The sequence below is a fragment of the Anas platyrhynchos genome, chromosome 2 (genome assembly GCF_047663525.1).
Source record: "Anas platyrhynchos isolate ZD024472 breed Pekin duck chromosome 2, IASCAAS_PekinDuck_T2T, whole genome shotgun sequence".
In the NCBI taxonomy this organism is placed as follows: domain Eukaryota; kingdom Metazoa; phylum Chordata; class Aves; order Anseriformes; family Anatidae; genus Anas; species Anas platyrhynchos.
In genome coordinates this window covers 99735394-99762061 of record NC_092588.1, presented here as the reverse complement: position 1 = coordinate 99762061, position 26668 = coordinate 99735394, and the positions used below count along the sequence as shown (strand labels likewise).

Below are 26668 nucleotides of genomic sequence, written 5' to 3'. Positions count from 1 at the left end.
TCTGCCTAGAGGTCACAAGCAGTGCCTTTTATAAATAAGGAAAATAAATAAATTTAGCAAACTAAAGATGACACTGCTCAGTGGTGCATTAAATTTTCTTCCCCTTTCATTTCTCCTTAAGCCGTTGGTAATTGTCTCTTTTTTTTGCCTTCTCTTATGAAATTCCCTACCTATTTATTTTATTGTCCAGATATTATCTCATAGGCTGATGGGAAGTTGCTGCCTTCTCTCCTGCTCATTCTTTACTTATATCATATTTTGTTGTTAAAATGCTTACATTCACTGTCAGCGTATCAGTTGTAACCTTTTGTTGCTATTGATAATGATAAATGCGTTAAGTAAATCTTCATTTTGCTGACCTCTTTGAGGAGGCATTGCATCAGCAGATTTTATCAGTGGACAGGTGAGAGATTAGCAGAAGTTGACTTAAATTTTTTTGTAGGACAGTAAGATTCACTGTCTTGCTAGAGAGAGATGTTTTAAAGGTGCTGTTGCTTCAAAGGCAAGAGAAAGGCACTTGGTTTGCATTGATGTAAGATGGGAAGGAGAAAGTCATTCAATGCTGATTTCTATGGATAATGTCTTGAAGTTAATTTTAAAGTGAATAATAGTTGAATACAAGAGCTAGTTGCTAGATAACCAGAGAATGCTGTTCTGCTGTTGTGAGTCAAGACATGAGGAGACATTGCAAAACTTACTGCTGCTTCTTAGGGGAGGGAAACTTCACAGATGATGCTGTTCACTCTCTCTTTTAGCCAGGTAAACAACTATAGTCTCATAGTCAGCTGGTGCCACTGAGTGTCAGTGTGGCACTAGATTACATGTGCATGAATTGGGGATGAATGCAAAGGATAATTTCTGATGTGTTCAGAATCACTCTGAACTTTGAGTTGCTCCCAGTTTTCTCATGCCTCTTAATAAAGGTGTAAAAAGTACTTAGAAGGGGAACTGTCGCTCAGTTGTCTAGCGTTATATATGCGCTTAGCTAATTTTCCCTATTTTTTTTGCATTGTTTCCAGGAAAGTGGGTATAATGAAGAATCAACAGATGAATCTGAGGTAAGTCTGCTTAAAGTGCTTGGTACCTGAATCAGTGTTAATGCTGCTACTTTGTCGGTGTGAAAAAATACCATGCTTTTTGGTTTGTTTTGGTATCTGCTTACTTAAAAGTTGTGCTGGTACTATATAGCAAGGCTGTTAAGCTGCACTTCAGGTATTTAAAAGGAGCTGTGATTTGCTAGTAAGTTCTTCCTTGTATTTAAAAAAAAAATACACAATCACCAAATTGTAGTAAAATGAATTAGGTTGAGAGAAAGATTCATGTGTTCGCACTTTTGTTTGAAAATGAAACAAATGAAAAATTAATTGACAGTGTAATTATATATTCAGTGGTAATACATTAAAGTAGTTCCTGTGTTATTTAATAACTTCAAAGCCTGTATTTAATCATGCTCTATAAAGTCTCTGTTCTTGAGATTGCATTTTGTCAAGAACTGTCTCATGTTCGAGAGAGGGCTGTCTACCTGCTAGAAAAAGTGGACTAGGGTGAGGAGAGAAAGAGAACTACAGAGAACTCAAGAATTTGTCTGGGGACGATACTGTAGTAACTCCAAAGCTGCAATCATTGAAGGGGTCATAAGATATTTGACAAGAGATACGTGACTTCAGTGTGTTCTAGGGTGACTATAGGAAGGAAGAAGTTGAGCAGCTTCAGTTGAGACCACCAGCAAGAACAGATTTTAGAGCATGGTATTAGCTTGACTGAGCATTTTCACCCATTATGTATATAAATGAAAGTAGCTCCTAGGCTTCCAGAACTTTAAAGGATTTGCTCGTAGGAAGATTTTCTGTTATTTTCCTAGTGCCAAATCTTCATGCTTTCTATTTAAGTTCAAAGGAGGTTTAAATCCTAATTTCCAGGATGGTAGATTCTGCAGAGGCTGTGGTGGTGGCTTTTGAAAGAATCCTTCTGCAGAGGACAGTAGCTTTGATTGTGGGATAACTTATTCCTCTGTCTTTCATGAGTGGCTGTGGTAGCACCGTAGGGCATTCGTAGTCATCAGCAAGGATTTCTCTGGGGGATTTCTTTTCCTGTGTGTTGCTGTGTGGGACAGCTGCTGGGACCAGACTCTTTTTGCCCAGCATGAAATGGTTTTGTTCTAGAGCTGCGTTGGATGCGGGGGGGGGGGGGGGGGGAGCTTAATGAGGTGAAATGCACATTAAATTAAAATAAAATTTTTATTTTACATGAAAACTGGGCCAAGTACTCAGCATTTTGTAGAAAAATAATCTCCCAAGGGCTGACGTTCACAGGATAGTGAGCATGGCTACCTGTCAAGATTTTTCTTCTTGAAAGTCGATTGCAAGGAGGAGCTTGGTTTAGTAGTACTTTAATAGCTTTTCAACACAGCCCATTACAAATTAAGTATTTACAGTGGTATTAGTATAATTAGGTTGCCAGATTACTGGCATTTTTTCTTTGTTTTCACTTCAAGAAATAATAGGCATCATACAGCTTTTGCAATATCAAAGGTGGTATAAAAACAGTGGTAGAACCACCAAGTCTGAATGTTGTTAGTGTGTGCTTATATTGTTTGAAGCATGGACAGAGATAAGATTGAACTGGTGGCTTTGCTCTTACTTCTTGTGATTGTAAAATTGTATGATTTTTTTTGGGTGGCTCATAGTTTGAATAATTGGGGATGAATCCTATGGTGATGGTACTAGAATCTGGGAATAATCCTTGCTGTCAGTGTCCTATATGATCTATTTAAAATAATATTTATGGCATAGATTTTGTTGAAGTCTTGCCATCACAATAATAAAGATTTTTACATATACAATTGGTTGCACTTAACTTCATTTAAATGCTTTCCATACAATTGAAAATTACTGCTGTTGGTTTCAGTAAATATGTGATGTGTATAAGTTATACTACAAGAATATTTTCTACTATGGAGGAAGATAAATTTTAAGTAACTTCTTTTGAGTAAATCACATACTTGTCTGAACTGGATGCATAAGCAAAATATGGAATGTTTTTTTTCAGTTCTTTTTATACTGCTTTGCCATTGCCTTAGTACAGAGTAATCATGCAGTGATTCTTTTTGATGCAGCAACTCCTTTAGTGTGATTCCTTTATTAGCTCTTAGTAAATAGCATGCTAATCCTAAGTTGCTACCTGCTTGATTTGATTTGAATGAAATGGTCTTTAACAAATGCCAGAATGCTCATTAGCACAGGCTGGAGGTAAAGCTTTACAATAGGCCTCAAATGGGAGAGTCTGTAAAAATGACTGTTTTGAATGTACATCAGCTAAGAGCCCCCTCTTTGTAAGTTTGGTTGCAACTTTTGCTTCTCAGGAAATTGAGTTCTTAAGGCTGTTTAAATGGTTTTAATACTCCCCAGCTGTTTGTCAGAATGTGTAAAGTGCAGAGGTGATGCGTATGTTCAGATGTTAAACAGTTATCAGGATCCTCACACTGAGAAGCCTGATTATGTCAGCACTTACCAGGAAAGATCTACAGCATTTCTGTAACTACAGTACAACTTAGACTTTATTTCATATGCTTATGTCTGATACGGGATTTTATAAACTTTATTTTCCTTTAGACAGACTCATATGATGAGGAAGCATCATATATTTTAATTCTGTATTTTAATTCTCAAGAGAAAAAACTGTATTTCTGCTGTGCTCTTGAAGCACAATCGTTTTCTCTTTGTATCTTTTCTTTGTTTGTTTTTCCTCTTTGGTTAGTTTGTTTCAAATTGTGCTTCTTAAGTATACTTGCTTTACTTCCAACCCCATCATCAAATGGGCTGCATTTGGGGCTGAGCCTGAGCAGCTTTGTTTGATTGAAAATTCCTAGCATAATGAGGTTTCATTAGCTTACTTGATTTTATTTTACAGCACCTGGAGCTGCATGTTTCGACTGTCACATATGATGAGACCTTAAAAACAGATAATAAATAAATCTGACTTTTGCTTGTTCATAAACTGTGGAGAAAAAAAATCTGCATAAATTATGTATAGCCTGAGTCTGAAATTCTGTTTTCAAAATATTTTTCTTTTTTTGTAATGTGTCTGTTTCTTTAACATACGACTTTTCTTAGCTGAGCTGTTTTCTGTCAGGCAGATCCTTCTTAGATGTTGCCAGTGAAGCAGCAGAAGATGATGCTAATCAAACTAAGGAAGTACTTGAGATTTCTTCAGTAGCAGTGCAACATACTGGTAAAGTGGGATGCACAATAGTATTTTTTTTGTATTGAAGTTGCTGCTGCTGCTTAGGCTGTAATTTGGTTTTAGAAGGCTTTTATTTTAATGAGATAATTGTATTATATTACATAATGGACCATGATGGAGTGAATTAAAGAAATTTTTATTTTACATGAAAACAAGTCTTTTTTTTTTTTTTAAACTTAAAATAAGGAATAGTTAGATTACAATAGCCCATACAGCACTATGTAAGGTGAAGTTCACCTATGAGTCATTTGCATTCTCTGAACAGAGTTCTTCTGTTTGTTAATTCAAACAAAAGCTTACTAAAGAGTCAACTTTAGTCTTCCTGAAGTTCCTCTCTCTGAACCTCCATGCTGTTCTGCACTGCATTGATGTATTGTGATGATTTGGTTTGTTGGTGCTGCACGGTACGAAACTTAAAATTCACCATCTGACATGATGAAATCTTACGAGATCAAGCAGATTTTATTTTTTGTCTTCACTGTATAGATAGAACACAAAACATTCTCACTGAGAATTAATTTGTACTGAAAAAGGCATATCATTTATGTTGCATCCTTGGAAATTGCTGGTCTGCATAAATTAGTAGCAGTTGTTCCATGTGTACCTTGCATGCAGAAGTGTTTTGAATCAGGTCTTTGAGTCCTGGGACCTTTGGCTCCTGTCTCAGCCTCAGACTTGGTGTACTGGCTTAATTATGCTCTTCCTCTTTCGTATCCTACCCCACTTATGAAATGGAGCAGTAGTTTCTTACCTCTGACAAGTTTCTTAGCTCATGAAACACTTGTTGTCAGTATGAGATTCTGATGAAATGAAATTTGGGAAGAATCAAAAACCAGAACCTTCCAAATTGATGAGGGAATTGAAGTTAACTTCCTGAAGTTTGGTTAGTCAGTCTTTAATGTTTTATCTTCCTTTTTAATTTACTGGAGTAGATTGCTCTGGTCCAGTACTTATTTCCTTTACAGGAAGGACCTTTTCAAAAAGAAGTGTCAGTGGAATCATAAAACTAGTTCTTGTGCCTGTAAAACGGTTCTATGATTATGTAAAGAATTACACTTGATTTTTGTATGGGCTGCGCTGCATGGAGGGTAAACTCTTTGATTTGGATTCTTGACCTATTAAAGGAAACTACCAACTAAAATGGCAGATGCTTATGTTCCACAAACAGTTTTGAAGAATAATAATTTGTTTTCTCAGAATTAAAATGCTGTGTAAATATGCGTATTTCTCTTTTTTTATTAGGTACTTCTGTCTGTTACGGTTCATGTCTCTCTTCTGTATAGCATTGTATGTTTCAGTTCTAGCACTTCCATTTTTATGTTCCCTAGTCTCAGTTTTCTGGCCTGTTTTCTGATCTTTGATCACTGCTACGTTGTGAAAGGGATATATTTGTTCATTAAATTTATTCTGTTAGCTATTTAAACACTATTAATGTGTTAATAAATTCTAGGAGAATTTGTAGCGGGGAAGTGTTTCAGAAATTCTTGTTTAACACAGTGTTCAAACAGTTTATGTTGGCTTACAACTGTCCCTCACCTTTACACTTTTTCCACTGAAATTTTTTTTGTTCTTTTGTTCTTTAACGTTTTAAAAACTGATCTGAACTTGAGCATAGTTAGGAAATACATAAACGTTAACAGGAGGACAACTAAAAAGCCTTGATGTTTTCTTTTCCTTTTCAGTGCACGCCAGATCTAAGTCTTGTAGGCTAGGTCTGGATTAGGTCAAAGCAATTAAATCATTTCAAGTAAATAAAGCATCTGGTTAAAAAGGCTCCTTGTCATACTCTGTTTCCATCAAAATGCTCTCTTAACATGGAGGGTTGACCATTGGGCTGGAAGAGGTGAGCTCTTCTGCGGCTAGTAGTTTTTGAAGGAGCATCACCGTTGCAACAGAAAATGAATGAGAAGTAGACTTGGCTACTGTAGCTCAGCCCAACCTGCATTTTTTTGTTTTCTGTCTGACCTTTGGTAAATCATTTCATGTCATCATCCTTCCTGTCTTTATCACTGAATAGCTTTACATTATAGTTGCCATTTTTCTCTTCCTGTTGTTTTAAAAATATAAAATGGGAGGAAAATGCGCAAGAACGTTTCACATACCTGAGCAATCTGGAGAGAGATTGCTTCTCCCCGCATGGCTTTAAGTGAAATTGGCCTTTTAAGTAGGGAGAACGGAAGGAAAAGAGATATAAATTCTAAATAGAAAGTTATCCTCCTTTTTAATGAGAAAATGTATCATGCAAATAATTTATCAATTTGAGTCAGTAGGATGAGCGTGGTGAATTATTTATTGAAGTTTAAATGGAATCTTTTCATACATTAATTTGAAAAACAAGTTTGCAGTGACTAGTAACTAACGTTATAATATACATCGTTAGAGGATTGACTTGCAGGAAAAAAATGGATTATTGCTAAGTTCTTTTAATATCTTCTGGTTTTCAGTGAAAATTAGATACTTCCTTTAATGAGCTATTAATATTAACCAGAAGTGCCTGTTCTGTCTGTGTGTTGTGGAATACATAAAAAGTCAAAATGCTGCTGAGCATGTTACATAACTTAAATGCAATTGCAAAACTAGTGTGTTAACAGAGTATGCAAATGTGGCCTTTCCAAAATACTAAATGCATTCATCTGGGCGGAATAACACTTTGAGTGGAAAATGGAAAGTAGTGGGAAAACTCAGCTATTTCCTTTCAGCTTTCACTGTAGCGAGTGGGTAGAAGTAACTTTAAAAACTACCATTCCCAAAACTGCACTGAAGGGTTTTCATGTGCAGTACATCACATGGTGGCAACCGGACTGCTCAAGTGGTGTTCATGGAGGAAACAAATGTTTGTCCAAGTTCCTTACTCAGCAAACGGAAAGTACAAGTAGAAATGTGTAGTTCCATTGAGATTTGAACTGCTTGGATTTTTCACTGCTGGAGTTGGCTTGAGACGTGGAAGATAAAACAGCCTGTCCTGTGCTGCCTCTGTGTACGGCGCAGTTGAAGCGGATGGACTGACCCTGTGCTTTTTAGCACTGAAGTGGATTTAAAAGTTTTCGCGTACTCTTTGCTATGCACAAAACTATCAGTAAAATAAAAGAAACTTACAGGAGTTGTATTGAAACCAAATCGCATGCTATATAGGCTTTACTACTATTTTTTTTGTACATGTGATTTATGATGATTGCTCATCTGCAGTGTGTCATCTGTATTATTTCTGCTTCACAACTTGGCTGATGCCCAGCTCCTTCAAACCCGTGCAAATGAATCCTCAGTTGGTGTTCCACAAATATAGTATGACATTCTGCGTATCACAACGTTTTTGAGAAGAAATAAAATGCTCTCTGCTTTGCCTTTCATCTCTGTGTTATTTCATACTCTGAATGCAGCCCGTTTTGATACATATTCACTGGCAGAAGTATCGTAATTCCTTGCTCCTGGTGGATATCTGCATTTTCCCAAAGAGGCTGAGGGATTAAGTAAATCCCTGTAGAAAATACATGGGGAGAACAGAAAACAGCTGTGTGAAATTTCAACATCGTAATCCATGTTTGCCAATTTTACAGCCAGATACTGGCAAGCTATTGGCAATTTGTGTAAGAGGAATCATAAAGGAACTGGATGGGAGGTTATTCACTGCACTTCTTTCACTGAGCTAGCATTACTGTATTTTCACCAGAGAACTAGAGGAAAATGTTTGTTAGCACCTCAAGTTACAAGCGTGACTTCATAGTTTAGAAATTTCAGTCTTTGTGTCTTTTTGTTTTGTGTACCAATGGTTATGGAAGAGAAAGTAATTGTACAGCCAGGCAACTGGATTTATTTATTTATTCTGAGTGATTTTAGCATTTAGTCCAAACTAATTCTCACAGAACCTGTGTTTAAATACTGTCAAAAGTGCACAGGCTGCTGCATTTTGCACTGTCACACAAGTGACACTGAATAGCCAAGGTTTTATAAAGATAATTTTGTACCCCTTGCCCACCTTAGTAATTTTTTTCCTTATTGATATTACTAACCAGTTTGTCACTTCAGATCAGTAATTGTATAATTCGGCTCTTTTTTTTTAAAGGAAACTGTCTTTTTAGGTTTTGCTTGATTCAGCTTTTTGTGGGAACAAACTTTTCAGTATTGGAGTTTCAGAGTAAAAGAGGTTTGCATTTTCTCAGTCACTTTTAGCCTCCACGAAGTCTGGTTAAGCACACAATATTTAAATTCGGCACAATAAATACGACAACAACTTGCAATGAAATCTTGTTCTAGTTCCTTTATTACCTAACAAACTGAGCTTTTGGGGGTTAAAGGCCTTACTCTGAGTTTTTCTTAGCATCCTTCTAGTGTTAGAGAGTTGATTGCACTGAGAGACATTGAGTCAGGATCCTAATCCTGAAAATAGCACGGGTAGTCTCTTTATCACCGAGACAGGAACAGGAGTCTGGAAATCATATCCTAGGGATGGAGAGAGTGAAGATGAAGCTTTACTATGCAATAGGTGTATATCTTCTAGTATAATTCTCTTTGTTGGCTCAATGTCACTTGTTTTTTCAGCACAAGTGGATATAGGTCCCAAAACAGTGAAGGATGGAGAGCTCTCTTCTGGTTTTGCTTTTGTGTTTGTTTCCTTTTTCTTTTAAAAGGAGGTAAAACGTAGAAATGAGCAGCTGGGAAGGTGGTGTTTGAGATGCTTCCTTGCAAATAAAGTGAAATGTTGCATCATTTCAAGACACAGAGATCTGTTTGAAAAGCAAATGTAGCCAGATCTACTTGAAGATCTTTAATTTATAACTTTGAGGTGTTACCTTGCTAGGAGTGAATGGGCTTCTGATTGGCAGTTTGTGTTTCTTCATTATACCAAGTAGAGACACACTTCCGTTTTTACAATAATGAAACACAAATGTTAGAAACTACTTGTGTTGTGATTTTTCAACTCTTTTTATTAGAAATAATGATTTTCCTTTAACCATTCTTCACAATAACTGGGACCTAAATACTGATTTTGAGAAAAAAACTGAGTTTGGGTATGGGCTTTTATGATTCCCATGACAGGAGTGGCGAAAATGTTTTTTTTGTGGGAGCCTTCCTTCAAATATTGTGGCGACAGAGACAAACACTAAAGAAGTCGGATGTTCCAATGGAAGAAGCCCGACTTCTAAGACTTTCCAGACCAAACCTCTTTTCTCTTCCCATTTCTGACCAGAACTGGTCATGATTTTCAAATAAAGCGATCTTTCCAAATCGTGAAGAAGAACAGGGCTTTGCTGGTATACATGCTGAGTGCCACCTGTGTTAATATCAGGTTGATTGGATTTACTGTAGGGAAAAAAAGCATGTTGGATTTTGGGGTAGAGGAAAGTGAACAACTTTGTAGAAATATTATTCAATCCCTTTTGATATCAAATAGATTATGCACTGATTCGGATCTAATATATGGGTTCGAAGTTTTTACCTCTTACTTCTTGTCTTTAAAGTACAGGTAATAACTGGATACCAGCAGGCATAAAGTGAGAGTAGCATTTATGAAGACTGTTTTGTGCCCAGTAAATGGGAATATAATAGAGGAGGAGGGAAAAAGTTGATTTATCCCCATCACAATTATAACCAAGGTGTTATCATACTTAAAATGATGAGCATGATAAAACCCAAACCATTTGAAGAGGTCATCTGGGCTGGAAGTTGAAGGGATGTACAAACTGTGTAACATTACAATGTTATTCCGTAAATCCATCAACAGACATTAGCGATTTGTTACAACTTGTCTTTTAATAATTTTGAAAACTGCTTTAAGAATATTAAACCTCGTGTGTGTGGTACATCGTGTGCTGCTCCTGTGTGATGTGCTGACTTGCAGCAGTTTTTTGCTGGATTATTTAATTCACTAGCCATCTTCCCATGTCTTGCAAATGGGTGGTTAGGGGAGGCTGGGTTTCCTCAGACTCATGAGGGCTCAGGACTCTGCTGTCTTAAAAGTGGTGCACTGGTGTAAATGCCCACTGATGGTGCACCTCTCAGAGACCTTCCAAAATTAAACTTGAAAATAAAAATCTAGCCCTCCAGTTAAGGCAGCACTTCCATAAAAAGCTAACAGTTGGACATTTTTCTCTTCTGGATCAAGTCAAGAAGTTGTTGAGAGAGACTTGATTTATCTGCAAAGGTAATTGGTGATCTTGATAACGGAGTGCTGCTGGAAATGTTACTGCACTTTGTGCTTCTTTACATTTAGAGAATTAAGTAATTCTTCATGGAGACTGTGCTCTGGGACTAGAAGTCTTTTTACGTATTTTATTTGTTTTTGGATTTCTTTAATAAGTGAACCTACCATCAGCAACGAAAAAGGATGTGTTTATTTTTTGCATAACAGAGGATGCTCTATGAACCTTAATTTCAATCCCAAAATAAATTGCGTTAATTTCTTTGCTTCAACTCAAGATTTTTGCATAGTTCATCAATTAATTAATTCTGAAACTGTAACTAGTTTAATTTTTTTTTCTTCTGAGTGATAATTGTTTTTGGAAGGAAAAAATAATTTCTTAGTTGGTTCTACATGGCTTTCCACAAATCTGGCCTGCATTAAATGTCAAGAAATGTTGTTTTTGTACTTCGGCAGCAGAGCATTTTTAATGGCTTTTAAGCTGGGAGAAACTGAGCCAATTTAGCAGTTTTCTTACAGTTTCTCAAACAGAGATGAATTTGAAATAAAGTATGAAAATGAGCTGGTGTTTTTCCTTTTTTCTCTTTTTTTTTTTTTTCTTCCTTCATTTCTTCAAGACATGACCTCTTAAGACCAGTGACACCAGGGTTTGTTGCAGTAGGATGTGAGCGGAGCTCCCTTGAAATCCCGGGAGTGATTAGCTCAGGTATTTTTCCATTTGAGTTTAAATGCTTTGCAGGGTCAAAACTTGAAAGCATAAAGAATGCCGGGATGACCACCTCTGGTAATTGGGGCTCTATCTTGAACTGGACGGACAACATGTGAGCAAAGATGAAGGGCATTTGCCTTATAATGTATGCACCGTTTATTTCCATAAAGGCTTTGAAAAACTTAGAGGACAAATCGTGCAGGAAGGATGACACTTTGCTGTCAATGCCCGTAACGTAATTAGAGTATCCACAATCAGTAGAGCATGTAGTTCATGTGACAGACTGTCCTGTGGGCAGATCCGCTGCTACAGGAGCAAATGTGGGCTAATGGAATAACTCCAGGAGCTGCCCACAGCTTCTTGCTGGAAATTGACTTTGCAAGGACCAATTTATGTGGATTGGTTTTCGACTCGTGATTTCACTGCGGTTGTGCCTGCTTCCAAGCTAGGAAAGGCAGGGCCAGAATACCTGAAGAAGGCCACGAACTTGCATTTAGTAAGGCAGATGAGCTTTCTTGCAGTGAAACCAGCCTTTGGAGTGCACATTGCACATTTGTAGTGCCCTTCGGCCGAGTTGGTCTCTTCCTGAGGAGGATGTGGTAGTGAGCTTCATTCCCTTGGGGTGGTAGGAGAAGGAAGGGGAGTTTGTGTTCATTTTGTGTTCATTTCAGGAGCTCAGCAGTGACAAACGAGAGCCCTCAATAGAAAGGGATGTATATTGGTCTCCCCGGCTGGTTAGAATATGTCTTTCAATTGGAAGCGTGCTTTCAGTAGGAAATATTTATGGATACCTGGAGCAAGTTCTTTGTTGTGTGTTTTGAGCAATTTTACTCTTGGCTTCAGCAGTAACAGGCAAAGAGAAAAATAAATGGAAAATGAGTTTCAAATTAGCATTCCTGTGGTTGAAAAGTGGTTATTATTTATTTTAAACCTACCCAAGGGTAGCTTCCTCTTGTCAGCTCTGTGGTCTTCTTCATTTTCAGAATTGAAAGCCGCCATCTGTGGAGTACTTTAAACATCTTGTAGAGTATATATTTCTTTTTCTCTCAATACATTTGACAAGAATTTCAGAATTCAGTGGTTTTGTGTTGTGTTTTTTTTTTTGTTTTTTTGTTTTTTTTTTTAGGCAGGCTATATGGAAGGAAGTGTTCAGCAGTGGTACAAGAAGCAGTGCTAGAAAATTTATTTTCAAATGTTTAGATTCCTCTAGGATGGTTAAAAGGACTTCTCTTTAATTAAAAGTGCCATACACTTAGTAAAAATCCATGTTAGTTGAGAAATTGATTTTTATTTTTTTGTTTTCGTTTTCTTTTTTTTTTTTAAAGGGAAGCTGTGAGTTTTCTTGTCTGGGGTAAATGTCACTCTGTTTATATCGCAGCTTTGCTGCGAGTCAGGACTTGTACAATTCCTCCAGGTTGTCATAGAAACGCAGCTAACTGTCATCTCAACTCAGGCTGCTGATGGTTTTATTTGTAGGTTTTCAGGATTATTAAAATTTAACAAAAATTATTGATTTGCTTTTTATTAACACTGGCTTGTGTTTACCTTAGAAGTTAAGACTGCATAACAGCTTTTCATGATAGAAAAATACCTCTAAAATGATTAAACTCTGATACTCTGAAGAAGGGATCATCAAATGCATTTAGTGCATAAGGTAGGGTCTGAAGCAGTAGGGAAATCTTGCAATTTTGCAAATCACCTTTTTCGTTTCACTTTGTTTACAGCAAAGTTTCCCCTTCCACACACACATTTCAATTCACCTTTTAGTTTGACTTTTACTTAACATAAAAGATACCTGTCAAGAAAGCATGAAATGGGTACATCATTGTGCTTTATATTTGAAGTTTTCATTTTATTTACTTTTTCTTGAAGCCTGGCAGAATGCTTCAGTGCACTGACTTCTGAAGGTATATGTTTTTTGTATATGCATGTGCAGGCAAAATTACTTAGTTTTCGCTCATAAGTAAGACAGGCAAAACTTATTTACAGTAACTTTATCTAATGGTCCATGGATGAATGCTTTTATGCAAAGTACTGAAGAGACTAGAATTAACTTTTCACATTGGTTGCACATTTGATGTCCAGACTTTGGCAACATGTGGAATCTTATAAAAACTAGATGACTGGAGTTCAATTTTGACTTTTATGAATTTATTCACAGATTACCCATGCATTTCAAGTGTAATCTTTGTAAGCAATGTATAAAATGCAGTAATGCATTAATTGCTGTAAAATAGACGCATACTCCTTCTGCTCCCTATCCTCCTTTTTCTTTGACATTACCTCCTCCTGCTCCACTGCAGTCATTTATTAAGGATCTGTGGGCACAAGTAATTTGGCTGATTTATATACAGCCCTGTAATTTGACATTGTCATTCTGTCTAGTAACAACTTTGTTCAGTGTTGGGCTTTACTGAATAAAATTGTTTCTTGGTGGACATTTTGACACCTCACTTCAGGCTGCTACGTCATGGACTGCTGACATCCCTATATTAATCTCATTTGTATTCTGTCACAAAACTCTGGAATAACATATTAAAAGATCTTCTCTTTGCAGTGTATTTCTATAAGCAGGGTGCCAAATATTGAATGTTTCCATTAGTCTATATGGCTTTTAAATGGTTTGTATGAGGACATGTGCTTATTAACGTGCGTAGTGGTAGCACACATGGTAAATGGGAAAGACTGGCTTTGCTACTACTCCAAAGGCAACTTAAAATATTTTTATTAATGCATCTCTTTTTCCACCTTTACTTTTCAGATCGTTAGCTACAATAAAACATTGCACAAATAGACTTCTTTTGCCATAGGCCGACACAGTGCATTCTCATTTTTTGTTCTAGAAATTTGAAACCAGTGGTTGGTGGGAAGTAAGGGATCTGCTTTCGTAAAGCACTCATTGCTGTATTTTGGTGGCTTGGGAATGAAAGAAATGTTTTGTGTGGAAAATACACTCAATGTTGATGCATTCATTAGAACTGGCGGTGTGTGTAGGAGATTATTAGGAAAGGTGTATACTGTTTCCCAGTGAGAACCAAGGGATATATGTGTGTTTTTTACGTCTAGGTATGTGTAGTATTAACTGAGGCTTATTGAAGGTTATGAAATCTCTCCCTGGCATTGTACCGCTGTAGACCATCTGTTACAGATAGATGCCAATGACCAGAGTCCTATTTTGCACCTTGGATTTCCTTTTCTTAGGAGATAAGCATGTTGGGTGTTGTGTGAGCAATGAGTTTGTTCCTTGTGGTTTTTAGCTCCGTCTCCCCTTTGTTCACAGTATGCCATTGTCTTTGCATCTTGCTAGTGATTGGTGATAATACCTAACATGTTTGGGGGAAAAAAGGAAAGCTTTGGGATTTACTGCAGATGATATAGGTGATCCGTAACAACATACTGTGTCTGGATCCTTTCCCCAGACAGTTTTGCAACAACATATTTATATTTCTTGCTTTGAACGTAAACCCACTGGTATGTTTTGTACAATTAACTTATTCCTAGTGGATTCTGTTTATTTTTGTTCACAGTGTTTTGCCCCTACCCTTCCTACAGAGGTGCAGCATCTTGTAAAGGTCCTGAAGTTTTTTGTAACCTGCATGCTTCGGCTTAGAGTTAAATGTGGCTATAGCGGCACACTTTATTTTATCATCCATTTTTCCATATCATAGAATCATCACAGAATCATAGAATGGCTTGGGTTGGAAAGGACTTAACGATCATTCAGTTCCAACCCACCGGCCATTTATATTTTTCTTCTGAATTGGGAATGACTAACTTTATGTAACAAAGTACACATATACATTTTTTCCTGCTTTTTAGATATTAACTAAGTGCCTCTTACAATGCAGCTGAATTGATATGCTGTTAAACAGTCTTTCTTTGCACCCAGAACTTTGGAGTGAAAAGAGTAATCAACAACAACAAAAAAAGCACAACCCAAACCTTCTGGAATGACAAAAATGTGAAAGTTTGGCTTTTGGTTGTAATGGCTGTTGTTAAGATATGATGGTGATCCATCTTCGCCTGTTGCTGTGTGACAGTTGTGGGGTGTCTGTAAATTTCTTTCTATTTAAAATGAACTTCTAATTTTTTTTTGTTTGTTCATTCTTTCTTATGCTTTTAAAAATATAGGAAGATGAGAGTGAAGAAGAGCCTAAGCTGAAGTATGAACGGCTTTCTAATGGAGTGACTGAAATTCTACAGAAGGATGCAGCCAGCTGCATGACGGTGCATGAAAAGGTATCATGCTATTTTGAGGCAAAGATAGTACTTCTGCTTAGGTTTTATGTATTTTATCTGTGCTTATAATGCACCAGTATATTTCTGTGTAGAAGTACTGCCAAATCTAGAGGTGCAGTGCAAGCCAACAATAATATAAACAAAATTCATGGTAAGCCTATGTTGAACAATCCTTCCTTTCTCAGTAGGAAAATGAGGTGAGAATTCAAGGTGCCGTAATTTGTTAGATGCAATGTTTACATAAGCTACTGTGAAATGCTCAGTAGCTTTTAATTATGGACAGTACCATGAACTACATTTGAGATAAAGTCCCAAATTCCCTTTATCTCAGAAAAGAAATTGTCATATAATATGTCATATATTATGCTTATTTATATGTGCTGAATCCCTGAAAACTGACTTGATCATTCCAAGGGCCAGCTTAGTATTTATCCAACTGTGGTAGATGGCTGAGTTTCTGTTAATACAGTGTGAAGGAAAGTAATTTCAATGCTTTTTTAATCTTTTTTTTTTTTTAATGGTTTAATACTATTAAAGTTTCAGATGTACAAGAATGAATGGGAGAATGGGATCGACAACAATGTGTAAATAAATTTTACTGTTTCTTTGTTCTTGCAGTGAAGAAACTTCATCTCTTTCTTTGATTGAAACAATTGTGTTTTCTTTTATAAATATTGGAGACCATTTTTTAAATATTGAAGAATTCTAAAGAACATCTGAAATTATGAGAGTTAGTGATTTGTCAAATAACTATTAGTATGTAAAACATAATTGCTGTTTTCTGAATGTATAATCTTTCACAGCCAGTAATAGCTCCTTAACGGTTATTGTTGAGGCATCTATCTCTATTATTTGGCTATATTTTTAGATTGACTTGTGCTGTGTTTCTTTTACTCAAAGGACTGTTGCCATGGCTCAAGAGGCTCTTAAGATGAAGCTTGTATTTTAACTGTGGGAATGAAAACAATAAGTCTTTTTAAAATGTTTTTGGCAACTTAGAATTAAACAGATATTTTGAAAATTGGCAAGTATTTCGTCCTGGGCTGTGACCTGTGTGCATTAACCTTTCTGAGCTTCAGGTAAATTTTGAAAGCCAAGAAATAAACAGAATTTTTCTATAAGGAAATGCATAGATACTGCTTTAACTGTAGTGTCACAAGGAGTGACAATATAGGAAAGCTGTTTAAGTATCCCAACACTTGTAGTTTTCAAGCAAACTAGATACACTATTTATAAGAAAGATCAATATGGTTAGAAGCTAGGTGCCAGAGTCTTTTAGGAATATGTCTCTTACAGCAGGGAGCTGAAGAATGAAGGTGGGTCATAGGTTTTGTGAGGGTATTCTTTGGTTAGATTTTTTGTTTGTTTTCCTGCTAAAACGGGAAAAGCCCTGCTAAAGACTAATAATTAACAAAATGACATAGTGTTATGCAAAATATGTCCCTGATTAAAGCACTTTAACTGTGCTAGGAATCCTTATTCCAACTAATTTCCCCCCAGAATTATTATTATTTCCTTTTCTTTTCACTGCTAAAGCATCATATTTTCACCAGGCTTGCTGTCTGCACTGGATGACTAATCGTCATGGCACCTGGTGCATTCAAGCAGGCCTGTGCAGTGGAATAGTCATACCTAGTTATGTCTGCACACCTGATGTTTTATTAACCAGTATTGATTTTTTTACCCGGGGGACTTTTTTCTTCCTGAAAAAAGGCAACCTTGCAGGAGTGAAAGGCATTGCAGGGGATGAATTTCTAATGAACCCCTTCTTTCCCTTTTTTGACTCCTTTTAATGTAGCTTCATATTTTAAGTGCCTGAACTGAAATTTCATTTTAAGCAATTCCATTTTGATAAATCCTTTTAAACCTTGACTTTCTGTAAGGTTATTTTTTAAAGATTGTGCTGCCTGACTGACACGCTTAGCAGTGCCTGTAAATTTGAGCATTTCATTATAGGTTGCAATGAAGCATGCTCACATGCAGTGAAATACAGAGAATTGAGGAGCCTAGACTATTTAAGTAATGCTGAAAAGGAGGGGGGGAATAAAAGAAACCTCTGTCATAAATCAAACAGAAAAGGAAGAACTTCGGTACTCCTTAGTAGTAGTTCACATGGTTCAATTAACAGCAGATCTCTCAGAATCAATTGCACTCTTGTTTGTATCAAAATAAGTTTGTGATTGTATGTATTTGTGTGGAGATTTCTTTATTTTGTTACCTATTTTTAGAATGAAACCCCTGAGATTGCCAAGGCGAGGCATTATTTATCTTGAGAGTGTTCGACATAGAAGTGTTACTACGTGAAAGAAAGCAAACCCAGTGGTTATCTCTGTGCTTAAATGCAACCAGAGACCTTCCATAATCCATCAGTATTTTACCAGTGGCTTTTTCCTGTGTTTCAATGGTTTGTTTGTTTTGTGTTAATGATGAAGGAAATTTTAAAATAAAGCCCAAAGGAAACCACTGCAATTGAAAGAAAGCTGCGGAAGGGAGTACAGAACTGTTTCAGATCTGTGTCTTATTCATTGCTTTCACACTGCATTTTTAATTTGCTGCCACAGTCCATCAGGCAGTGTGTACGGACTGCAGACACACCATTAGTTGTCAGTAGATGAGGGTCCTCATGACTCATTCTGACAGCTAACTTGCACTATCACAGTAATATGGGCTTGAAGCCCTGTTTTATTCTTTAGGTGCTAAAATAAGCTTTGTCTATAGAAGTTATTTTTTTTTTCTTCTGAGTGCTGCTAATCATTAATCTGCTAAACGTCCTGAAGTTCATTTAGCATTGCTGTAGTTCTGGTTGTGGTGTCTTCTCTTTGTATAATCAATCTCTTTCTTTTACAGTTTTTGGCACTGGGAACACATTATGGCAAAGTTTATTTACTTGATGTCCAGGGGAACATCACACAGAAGTTTGACGTTGTAAGTATGGCATTATTTAGAACACATCTACTGGGATGTAAAATGATGTGATATACTGAGTAATAAATTAATTAATGCTTTTGCTACACCTGAAATTTTGCGAATGCATTTCATGAACTACCCCCTGCCACCTTCATCCCCATCCTCCACCCCCATAAAACAAGAGACATTTTGTGGTCCTTGAAAGAAGTTACACTTGGGTGGTTTTGTGATGAGGATGTCTCAGTTTACATGTAATAAACTTTTGTTGTGAAGACAGAAAAGGAAATACATATTTATGATTGTTAATGACTATTATTAATTATGGACCCCCGGAGGCTTGTGGCTTCCATAAGGTTTGAGCCTGCTCATTAGGTGACTATTGTCAGTTGTTAGTGTGTACACTATCGTCTTATCTACTTGCCACAAGTAATTGAAAATTGATTGATTGCCTTGCTAGTTCAGTTTATCTACTGCAAATATATAACGCTAATATTTTATGTGAATGTTTTGAAGCTTGGACTCTTAAGGGAATGTATTGATTGAAAGAGAAGAGGCAGACTTTTTTTTTTTATTTTGGTTCCTGATATTAGAGGATGAATGAAATACTCAATTTAAAATTCTTTTTACGAATGTTAAACGTTTCTTTTAATTGTGCATGTTTGATTTTTTCTGTTCTTTTATTATTATTTAATATTTTTAATCTTTAATACTTATTCTTCAATCTCCCCATTTTCCATGGGGGTGGGAGGAAGGGGATTAGCAATTTTAAATTTTTATTTTTTATTCCCCTTCTGGTGTTGTCACAAAATCTGGTAACCAAGCATCAGTTTTTCATCGCAATGTCAGCCCTTGTCAGAGTATCCATCGCAAGACGTTGGCATGTTTGCAGAGAGAACGTATGTTCTAAAGCTGACACAGCTAGCTGCATGGGAGGGTTGAAAGGTTTTGTTTATATTTTTGAAAAATCTAATTACACAGTTGTTGTGCAAGGGGAAAAAGTAGCAGCCAAAACCCAGCCTCCTAGGCACAACCTTTGGAGGAAATTTTATAGATAGCAACAGTCAGATTAACAGTGACCTTCCTGGGTATTAATAAAAGTCAAGCTAATGATGTTCTCCTATTTCTTTTAGCTTTTTATGTTCCTTGGCCCTACAGAGGAGATGCTGACTGCATTTCAAAAGAGGAAAGGCTTTTGGTGTCTGTCTTATAGTACCAATTAGGTTTCATGTATACCACTTGCTAAAGATGCAGTTTCTTTCTCTGTAGAGTAATCTGTTTGGGAAAGACCAGAGTAAAGCATACACAAATTCTTTTCTTCTATTGCTGAAGTAAATGACTTGACTCAAAGACTTGCTCAAATGAAGTGGAGATTTTCTCTGGAGACAGGCATTAAATGTCTTAGACATGTATTCATTCCTCTCTAGGTCAGGCACTTGGAAGAGTTCATTTGTAGTACTGTCATCTTTCTTTTAGGTGCATGACCAAGGCCCTCTTCTTCCACACTGGTTCCTAAAGGTGAAATCCTCATCTTTCTGTGTAAAGATGTAGGGCATTGCCTAGGTGTGTAGCAAGTCATAAGGGGTCTCAGTGTCTATTAAAAATTGTGAAACAAAATCCCTGCATCCTCTTTACGCCATTCACTCTAATCTGCTATTCTTTGCTTTACTTTTCTTTATTACTGAAGTCCTAGCAGTGGCTGCTGGGAGGGTGATTTCTTATGATGAAGTTAAGGTTAGGCCATATAAACCACTTTCTACTCTAAAGCTTTTATGTTGTTACATCTTTTCCAGACTTTTCCTGGCTTCAAGCTAAAGATTTTCGTGCTGCGCCTTCGTATAGAGATGTCAATGATTTCTTTATTTAACTATATTTTTTAATTAAAAGCTGCTTTTTAAGATGAAGAATACGAAGAAAATGTTTATTTCTTTCTATTCTTAGTATATCTTTTTTTTTTTTGTGTAATGGCACAAGTCCTCTGTGTAACAAATAAATTATAACGTGGATCAGGTGGAAAGGATGATTTTTTTTTTATTTTTTATTTTTTTACAATTTGAAGAAAATTTATTTTGATCAAGAAGTACTTGCCTTTTAAATAAAATCTTTTATTTGGATCTACTGGGTGTTGTTGAACCGAACAGTCTGTCTATGCATTAGAGCATTGCTGTGTGTTGAATTGCAAAGAAAAACTACATTTTTATTGAAAAGAAAGCAAGCTACTTCTTGAACTCTTATAGATGCAAAACATTCTCTTGTAAATTCTCTGTGACGAAGAGTATTTTCTCTGGTTACATATTCTCTGGTTCTTCATTGAGTCTGGAATGAGCAAGTTCCCTCTGAGAAGTGCTTCTACTGCTGAATAGCTGGTGTGATTCTACCTTGAAGTAGCAAATAGGAAAAAGATTTGAAGTTCTAAATAGGAGAAAGATTTCCAGAGAATTTCTGAAAATCAGTAGCGTTTAAAAATTGTTCCAAGTAAATAAAATAGTTTCTTCTTAGAGTGTAGGCAACATTACCTCAAACACAGAAATCTTAAATTATTTGAAATAAACAGTATTCCTTGGGAGTGAGTTTTACAAGTTTTGCATTTTGAAAGATTCCATTTAGCAAATGCTTTCTGTCTTGTGGGATGGCAGAAGTAATGTGAAGCCTTCCATCTAGAAGAAATCAGTTATGTAATTCAAGGAATTGCTCTGCATTTGAGCCTTGCTCAGTTTTTGTTGTTTTTGTTTTTTTTTTAAGCCAAGTTGAGAAGATAAATTACTTTTCTATACATCTCAGTCTGTTAAATGTGTAAATAGGGAAAACAAACCTTACAGGTGAAACTTTAAGTCACTAAATCCCAAATACCGTCAGTATGTGAAATAAACCAAAATTAAGAGTTTTTTTTTTTTTTTTTATGGGTGATCTTAAGTGTTCCTTTTATCAGTGGTGTAGATATGTTTCATGTTTGAGTCTTGGTGATTTTGCTTTGGCCATAGTTAAGTAAAACTGTACCATAGAGAGGGAGACATAAGGATGTTCCCCTTTCATCCCCCAAAAAAGTTACGTATATGTAGAAAATATTACTTCTGTTTTAGTCTTCTCAATTTTCCATTTCTCTCTGTTAATCTCAAATAACCATGTTCAATAATTGAAGTGGGCTTGGAAGTTGAACAAATATGAATTTTGTTTTTATGAGAAGTCAGTTTTGTTTTATATTGTCTCACATTTGGATTTGATCCAAATTGTGACACAGAAATAGAGACTGATCTCAGAGGATTTACAGCATAATTAGTTTATCATGTCTTCAGTTCCTGTGAACTTTGAGAGCGAAAACTGACAGGTATGTTGCAGAATCTCTAACATGGTCAATTTCTGGATGATGACCTTCCTGTTGAAGTCTGAATTAATTTAAAAGCAAAAACAAATAAAATACATCCTGCAAGAAACACTAAAATATAAAGCCTGGTAGCCATATAAGTTCTTGCTACCTTAATACTCTGGTTATTTTTTTCAATAAATCTTTTAGAACTTCATCCTGTAATGTCCTTAAAATACCCACATTGTTTTGATGTTGAATTACAAATACTGTTTTCTAGTGTTGCAAAGATTTATTTGTGTGCTCTATTTTGACCCATAAAATTCACTGAGACTTCTGTGAAACAAACCTCAATGGCTAAGAAGTCTTCAGAACAGTCTTTCTTTCATCGTGCTCTTGAAATACCTGATGCTGGATCTGTACCAGGTGGACTACTAGTCTTTTCAGGTTTGCAACTCCTCTTACCAATAGAAGTGAAAATGTTTGTTCTGAAACTGTGTGGGAGATTCTTGGTTTGGGGAGAATTACGAGACAGGAATTTGTGGAGGTTGCCTTGGGTGGTGCTGGTATCTCAGTGGCCACACTTGCAATTCTTGCTTGATCTCCTTTACCTCTTGCTTAGTGTGTTTTTAGCTCTCACCAGTGTAGCTGTCTTTGACAATGTCAGCCGCCTAAGATTAACTGATATGCATCCTCAAATAACGTATGTTTGACAAACTGGTGTTCTGTTGTATTAGGGTTCAGTGCATTGAGTGAGATGAAATGTGTCAAATGTACTGAAAATTATTACTAAAAGGCAACAAGGAAGGGGGAGGAAAGCCTGCTAATGCCACTGAAAAGGATGATGCAGGACTGATTCACAGCATGTTAATTCCGAATGCCTTTCCATCTTTCTTTTCCTCTTAGACTGTCTACAATTTATTAATATAATTATTGCTTCGACTGACATGTTGTGGATTAAGGACTTGTAGGTATGAAGAAAGCTGTATAAACATGTTTAGTTAAGTAACAAATCAAAAACCTTCTAAAGGGCAAGAAAACCTGTCCCCGTTCTGGTCTTCTAATAAACATCAAACTTAAAGCAAAAACAGTAAGAAGTCTTGGCTGGTGCCAGTGATACTCTGTCAGGAGTGGAAATGCAGCCTATTTTACAAGTAGGGGACGATTTAAATGTTTAATGCATCAGAGGTGCTTCAAAGATGATGCATGAGCCTAGAAAACAAATGTAAATAGCATTTTAAAGCTTCTATTAGAGCAAAGAAGTTGTAGTAGTCTTTGCATGCAACATTCCTGAGCTGTTCAAGCGTGCTGGAATTTCAGAAAGAGAGAATGAAACAATTAAGTAGAGGTCCATTTTTTGTAGATTTCTTTTTCCCCCAAACTCTTTTTTTCTGCTTCCCATTGTGTAGTATTAATCATTTCTTTGTTTTTTTTTTTTTTTTTTAATCAGAGTGTCAGAAATCCAAAGTCACCAGATCCTTTCTGCTACCTTGAAAATTCAAAGGGGAGTTCCTTCAGTTGTAAGGTTATTGTCCTTAGACTTAAGAAAGTTACAGCGCTTGCAGCCTCTGGAGCAAGAGTGTTGCTTGCTTAAAGATGAATCAATGGTCTGTTGGTGTTGCCGATACCTCAGAAAGTTGCAAACAAATGTCAGAGGTTTCTGTTGACTTGACACACTTTTGAAAGAGTTTAATTGCTAACAAGAAAACCATATTTTCTAACGAAGCAGCAGCAGTTGCTGAGCACTGAATGCTGTTGCTGGAATTGATGCAAAATCCACTAACTGTTGAGAGAGATAATGCAGCATCTTTCAATGGGGGAGGTAACTTTTAGCATTTGATTGTATAATGAAGAAGTTGTTTTGAATGGAACTTTACATGAGAGTTTAAGACTAAGATGATATAAATGTCACTTATTTTGACAGGCTACTTAAAATTCCCTGTTTATTACTTTAACTACATCATTTTAGTTGTCACTGTCAGACTATGAAAAAAGACTTAGTCGGGAAATGAAATGAAGCAATGGAATTTAGAGTAAAGATCTGGGTAGCTCTGTGTTAGTATTTGCAGTGTGTCAGTGTGCCTGTTAAATTTGAAGCTGAAATCCTGCTATTTGTTTAAAAAAAAAAAAAAGGCATGCTGCTATAAATGTGGGCTCCAATAAAATGAAGTAGAAAATTCATGTTCTGATAGGAAAGTGTGTTTATGCAGTGTGTTTGTCCTTCCCTTCTGTGGGACCTATCAGCCAAGTTGGTGGTGCCGTCCTATGGCTTCAGGGCTCTAAGTTTAACCCCTAGCTCAGCCCAGTGGGAAAACTGGAGAAAAGTGACATTCTGCAGTGTTTTGCTCTGAAGACTTTGATGTCGACACCCAATTTAATAGCCTTCCTTCTGTTTCTGTCTACCTGTATTTTCATTTTAGCTGTAGATTATTTGGAAGTTCAGAGCTTTCTACAGTAGTTGTGGGAGTCCAGAGGTTTTCTTTATAGTAGTTGTGGGAGTAACTCGCATGGCCTTTGGGTCTGTAATTTTGGATCTTATAAAGGGTTGGAAAGTGTGTATTATGATGCTTTCCTGTTATTGTGCCTACAAACCACTCCAGGTTGTTTGTAATCTGGAGTGTTTTCAATGGGAACTGTGATGCTACTGAATATTAGGACCCTTCCTTAGCAGGTGTCATAGTGTACCCTGTACATGTCTGTCATTTGATGAGAAGTGAGTTATCTTGACTGGGTACTGTTGTGGCGTTAGAGCTGTTATTTTGTAGGTCTATAAAAAAGTTTCTTGTATGACAAATCACAGAATACTTGGAGTTGGAAAGGACCCACGAGGATCATTGACTCCAAATCCTGGCTCCCCATGGTACTACCTAAAATCAAAACATATGCCTCAGAGCATTGTCCAGATGCTTCTTGAACTGCAGCAGGCTCGGTGCCATGACCACTTCCCTGGGGAGTCTGTTCCAGTGCCTGACCACCCTCTTTGTGAAGAACCTTTTCCAGATATCCAGCCTGACCCTCCCTTGTCCTAGCTCCATGCCATTCCCTCGGGTCCTGTCGCTGTCCCCAGAGAGCAGAGCTCAGCGCCTGCCCCTCCGCTCCCCTCATGAGGGAGCTGCAGGCCGCCATGAGGCCTCCTCTCAGCCTGCTCTGCTTGGGGCTGAGCAAACCAAGGGACCTCAGCTGTTCCTCATATGTCTTCCCCTCTAGACCCTTCACCATTATTGTTGCCCTTCTTCAGACACTCTCTAATAGTTTTATGTCCTTCTTATATTGTGGTACCAAAAACCTCATGCAGTGCACAAGGTGAGATTGCGTCAGCTCAGAGTGGGACATTCACTTCACTCAACAAGGTTGAAACAAAAAGCTTCTTGTAGAAGTTTTGCACATCACCTTTTATCCACTGTATCCCTCTTACCTTGAATGGGGTGTTGGTTGAATTTTTATTTGAATAAATAGATCAGATTGATGTGGAAAGTATTTGTTATTAATAGACATATTGCTTGGTGTCTGGGTGAAATATGGAATATTCAGTCATGTCATGTACAGTTAATTTTTATAAGCTCAAAACTGAAGGAAAGATGGCTATTACCTTCAATTATTCTTTCAAGCTTGTAACTTGTAATAGCTGTAGCTTAATGCAGAGTAATGTAGAAAGTTTAATTGGGAGTATAGGTTCAGCTACAGAAGATCTTGCGTGGTCCAGACACTTGGTTTTTAAATGAGGTTAGCTTGTACAAGTCAAACATAGGCTTGTGTAGTCACAAACAGTAATCTGTATGCTGTATATTTAATTTCTATTAAAATTATAAAGCTTGTGTACTTTATCAGCTGTTTCTGGGACTGCAGTCATTTCTTCCTTCTTTGACTTTTCACTAGCAGCTATGTTGTCCTTCTTTTGAAAAGGATGTCAACCCCATCCTTAGGCTGAATGTCTTTCTATAACTTCATTACTCTTAAAATGCATGTGGTTTTTTTTGTTTGTTTGTTTTGTTTTTTTCTTGACATAGAAGCATAGGAAGAAGTTTCCTTTTTGTTCTTTAATATCCATCACTTTTCTTCAGAGTCAATAGGGTATCTTACTGTCTGTCAGTTGTATGTCATGACCAACACTTAAGGTGTTATGTTCAGGTACCTTAGAAGCCCTCCTCAGTGTCACTGATTTTAGAACGAGTTTGTTAATGTCACTCTTTAGTGAGGTACAGGGCTGTTACTAAATACTGTTTTGTCACAGTCATCTAGAGATAGCAAACAAGTCAGTTTCTGTTGATTTAGTAGGGTTCTATCCTGCTCTGGGGGCTTTCTCAAATAAATTTTTTAATATCTGGAAAATTGTAGGGGAAAATACCTCATTATAGGAGAATGATAGACATTTAGAACATTAATTCTATAGCTTTTACTGTACCCTGTTGGTCAACCAAAGGGCAAAGTTTTCAATGTATTTTTGATTTTTTTTCATCAAACCTTGCGGGAGCTCTGAATCTATTTTTGTGAAAGATCAAACAGAAGACCTACTGTAATTCTGCTAAAGATATTTACATGTGGCATTTTCAAACAAAATTACTTGTGACATTATGCAGAAACATCAAAAAAAAGTTCTTTTTGTTTGGTTGTTTTTTAATTTTTTTCCCAAACTCTTTCACCATCCGGGTTTGGTAATATTTGTCGCTTGAATGTAAACTGCATCTTGTATCTTGTGGTTATTTAGAAAATTTATTTTCTTTGCAACTTTAATGGCTTTTTTTTTTGTTGTTTTAAATTTCCTACACACCATAATTTGACAATTAAGCAACAAAGTTTATTTGCTTTTAAGAATAACACAGAAACATAGCTTCTAATTTGAAGGACATAACCGTGCACATAACTGTTAAAGAAACAACCATACACAGTATTATTTTTTCCTATCAGATTTAAACAGAGTATTATTTTACTAGAGTGTAATTGACACCTAAAAGAAACCCTCAGAAGAGTGCCAGTATATTTCAAACAATTGTTAATACGGGGTATTTATATTTTTCTGTTCCTTCCAGTGGCTTTGTCCCTGGCAAGACTAGGTTGTTCTCTCTCTTGGAAGAAACCTCAGATTCTCAACCATTGGGGATGTCTGTGCCCTACTAGGAACTTGACCAAGTTTGACCCG

At 36.6% G+C, this 26668-nt stretch overlaps 1 protein-coding gene across 4 annotated transcripts in view; it reads left to right on the top strand.

Annotated features, from left to right (window-relative positions):
- Nucleotides 1-26668, top strand: part of VPS41 (VPS41 subunit of HOPS complex) — a 107122-nt gene that overhangs the window by 3229 nt on the left and 77225 nt on the right. For 2 of the 4 annotated variants that reach the window (XM_072033295.1, XM_027451368.3), the window contains exons 2-4: nt 1020-1058; nt 15219-15326; nt 18174-18251. In XM_072033295.1, coding sequence (XP_071889396.1) covers nt 1020-1058; nt 15219-15326; nt 18174-18251 — 225 coding nt within the window. Of the gene's footprint in view, nt 1-1019; nt 1059-4131; nt 4231-15218; nt 15327-18173; nt 18252-26668 lie in introns of those variants that run through there. The other 2 variants (XM_038174692.2, XM_038174693.2) reach the window with 2 other exon arrangements.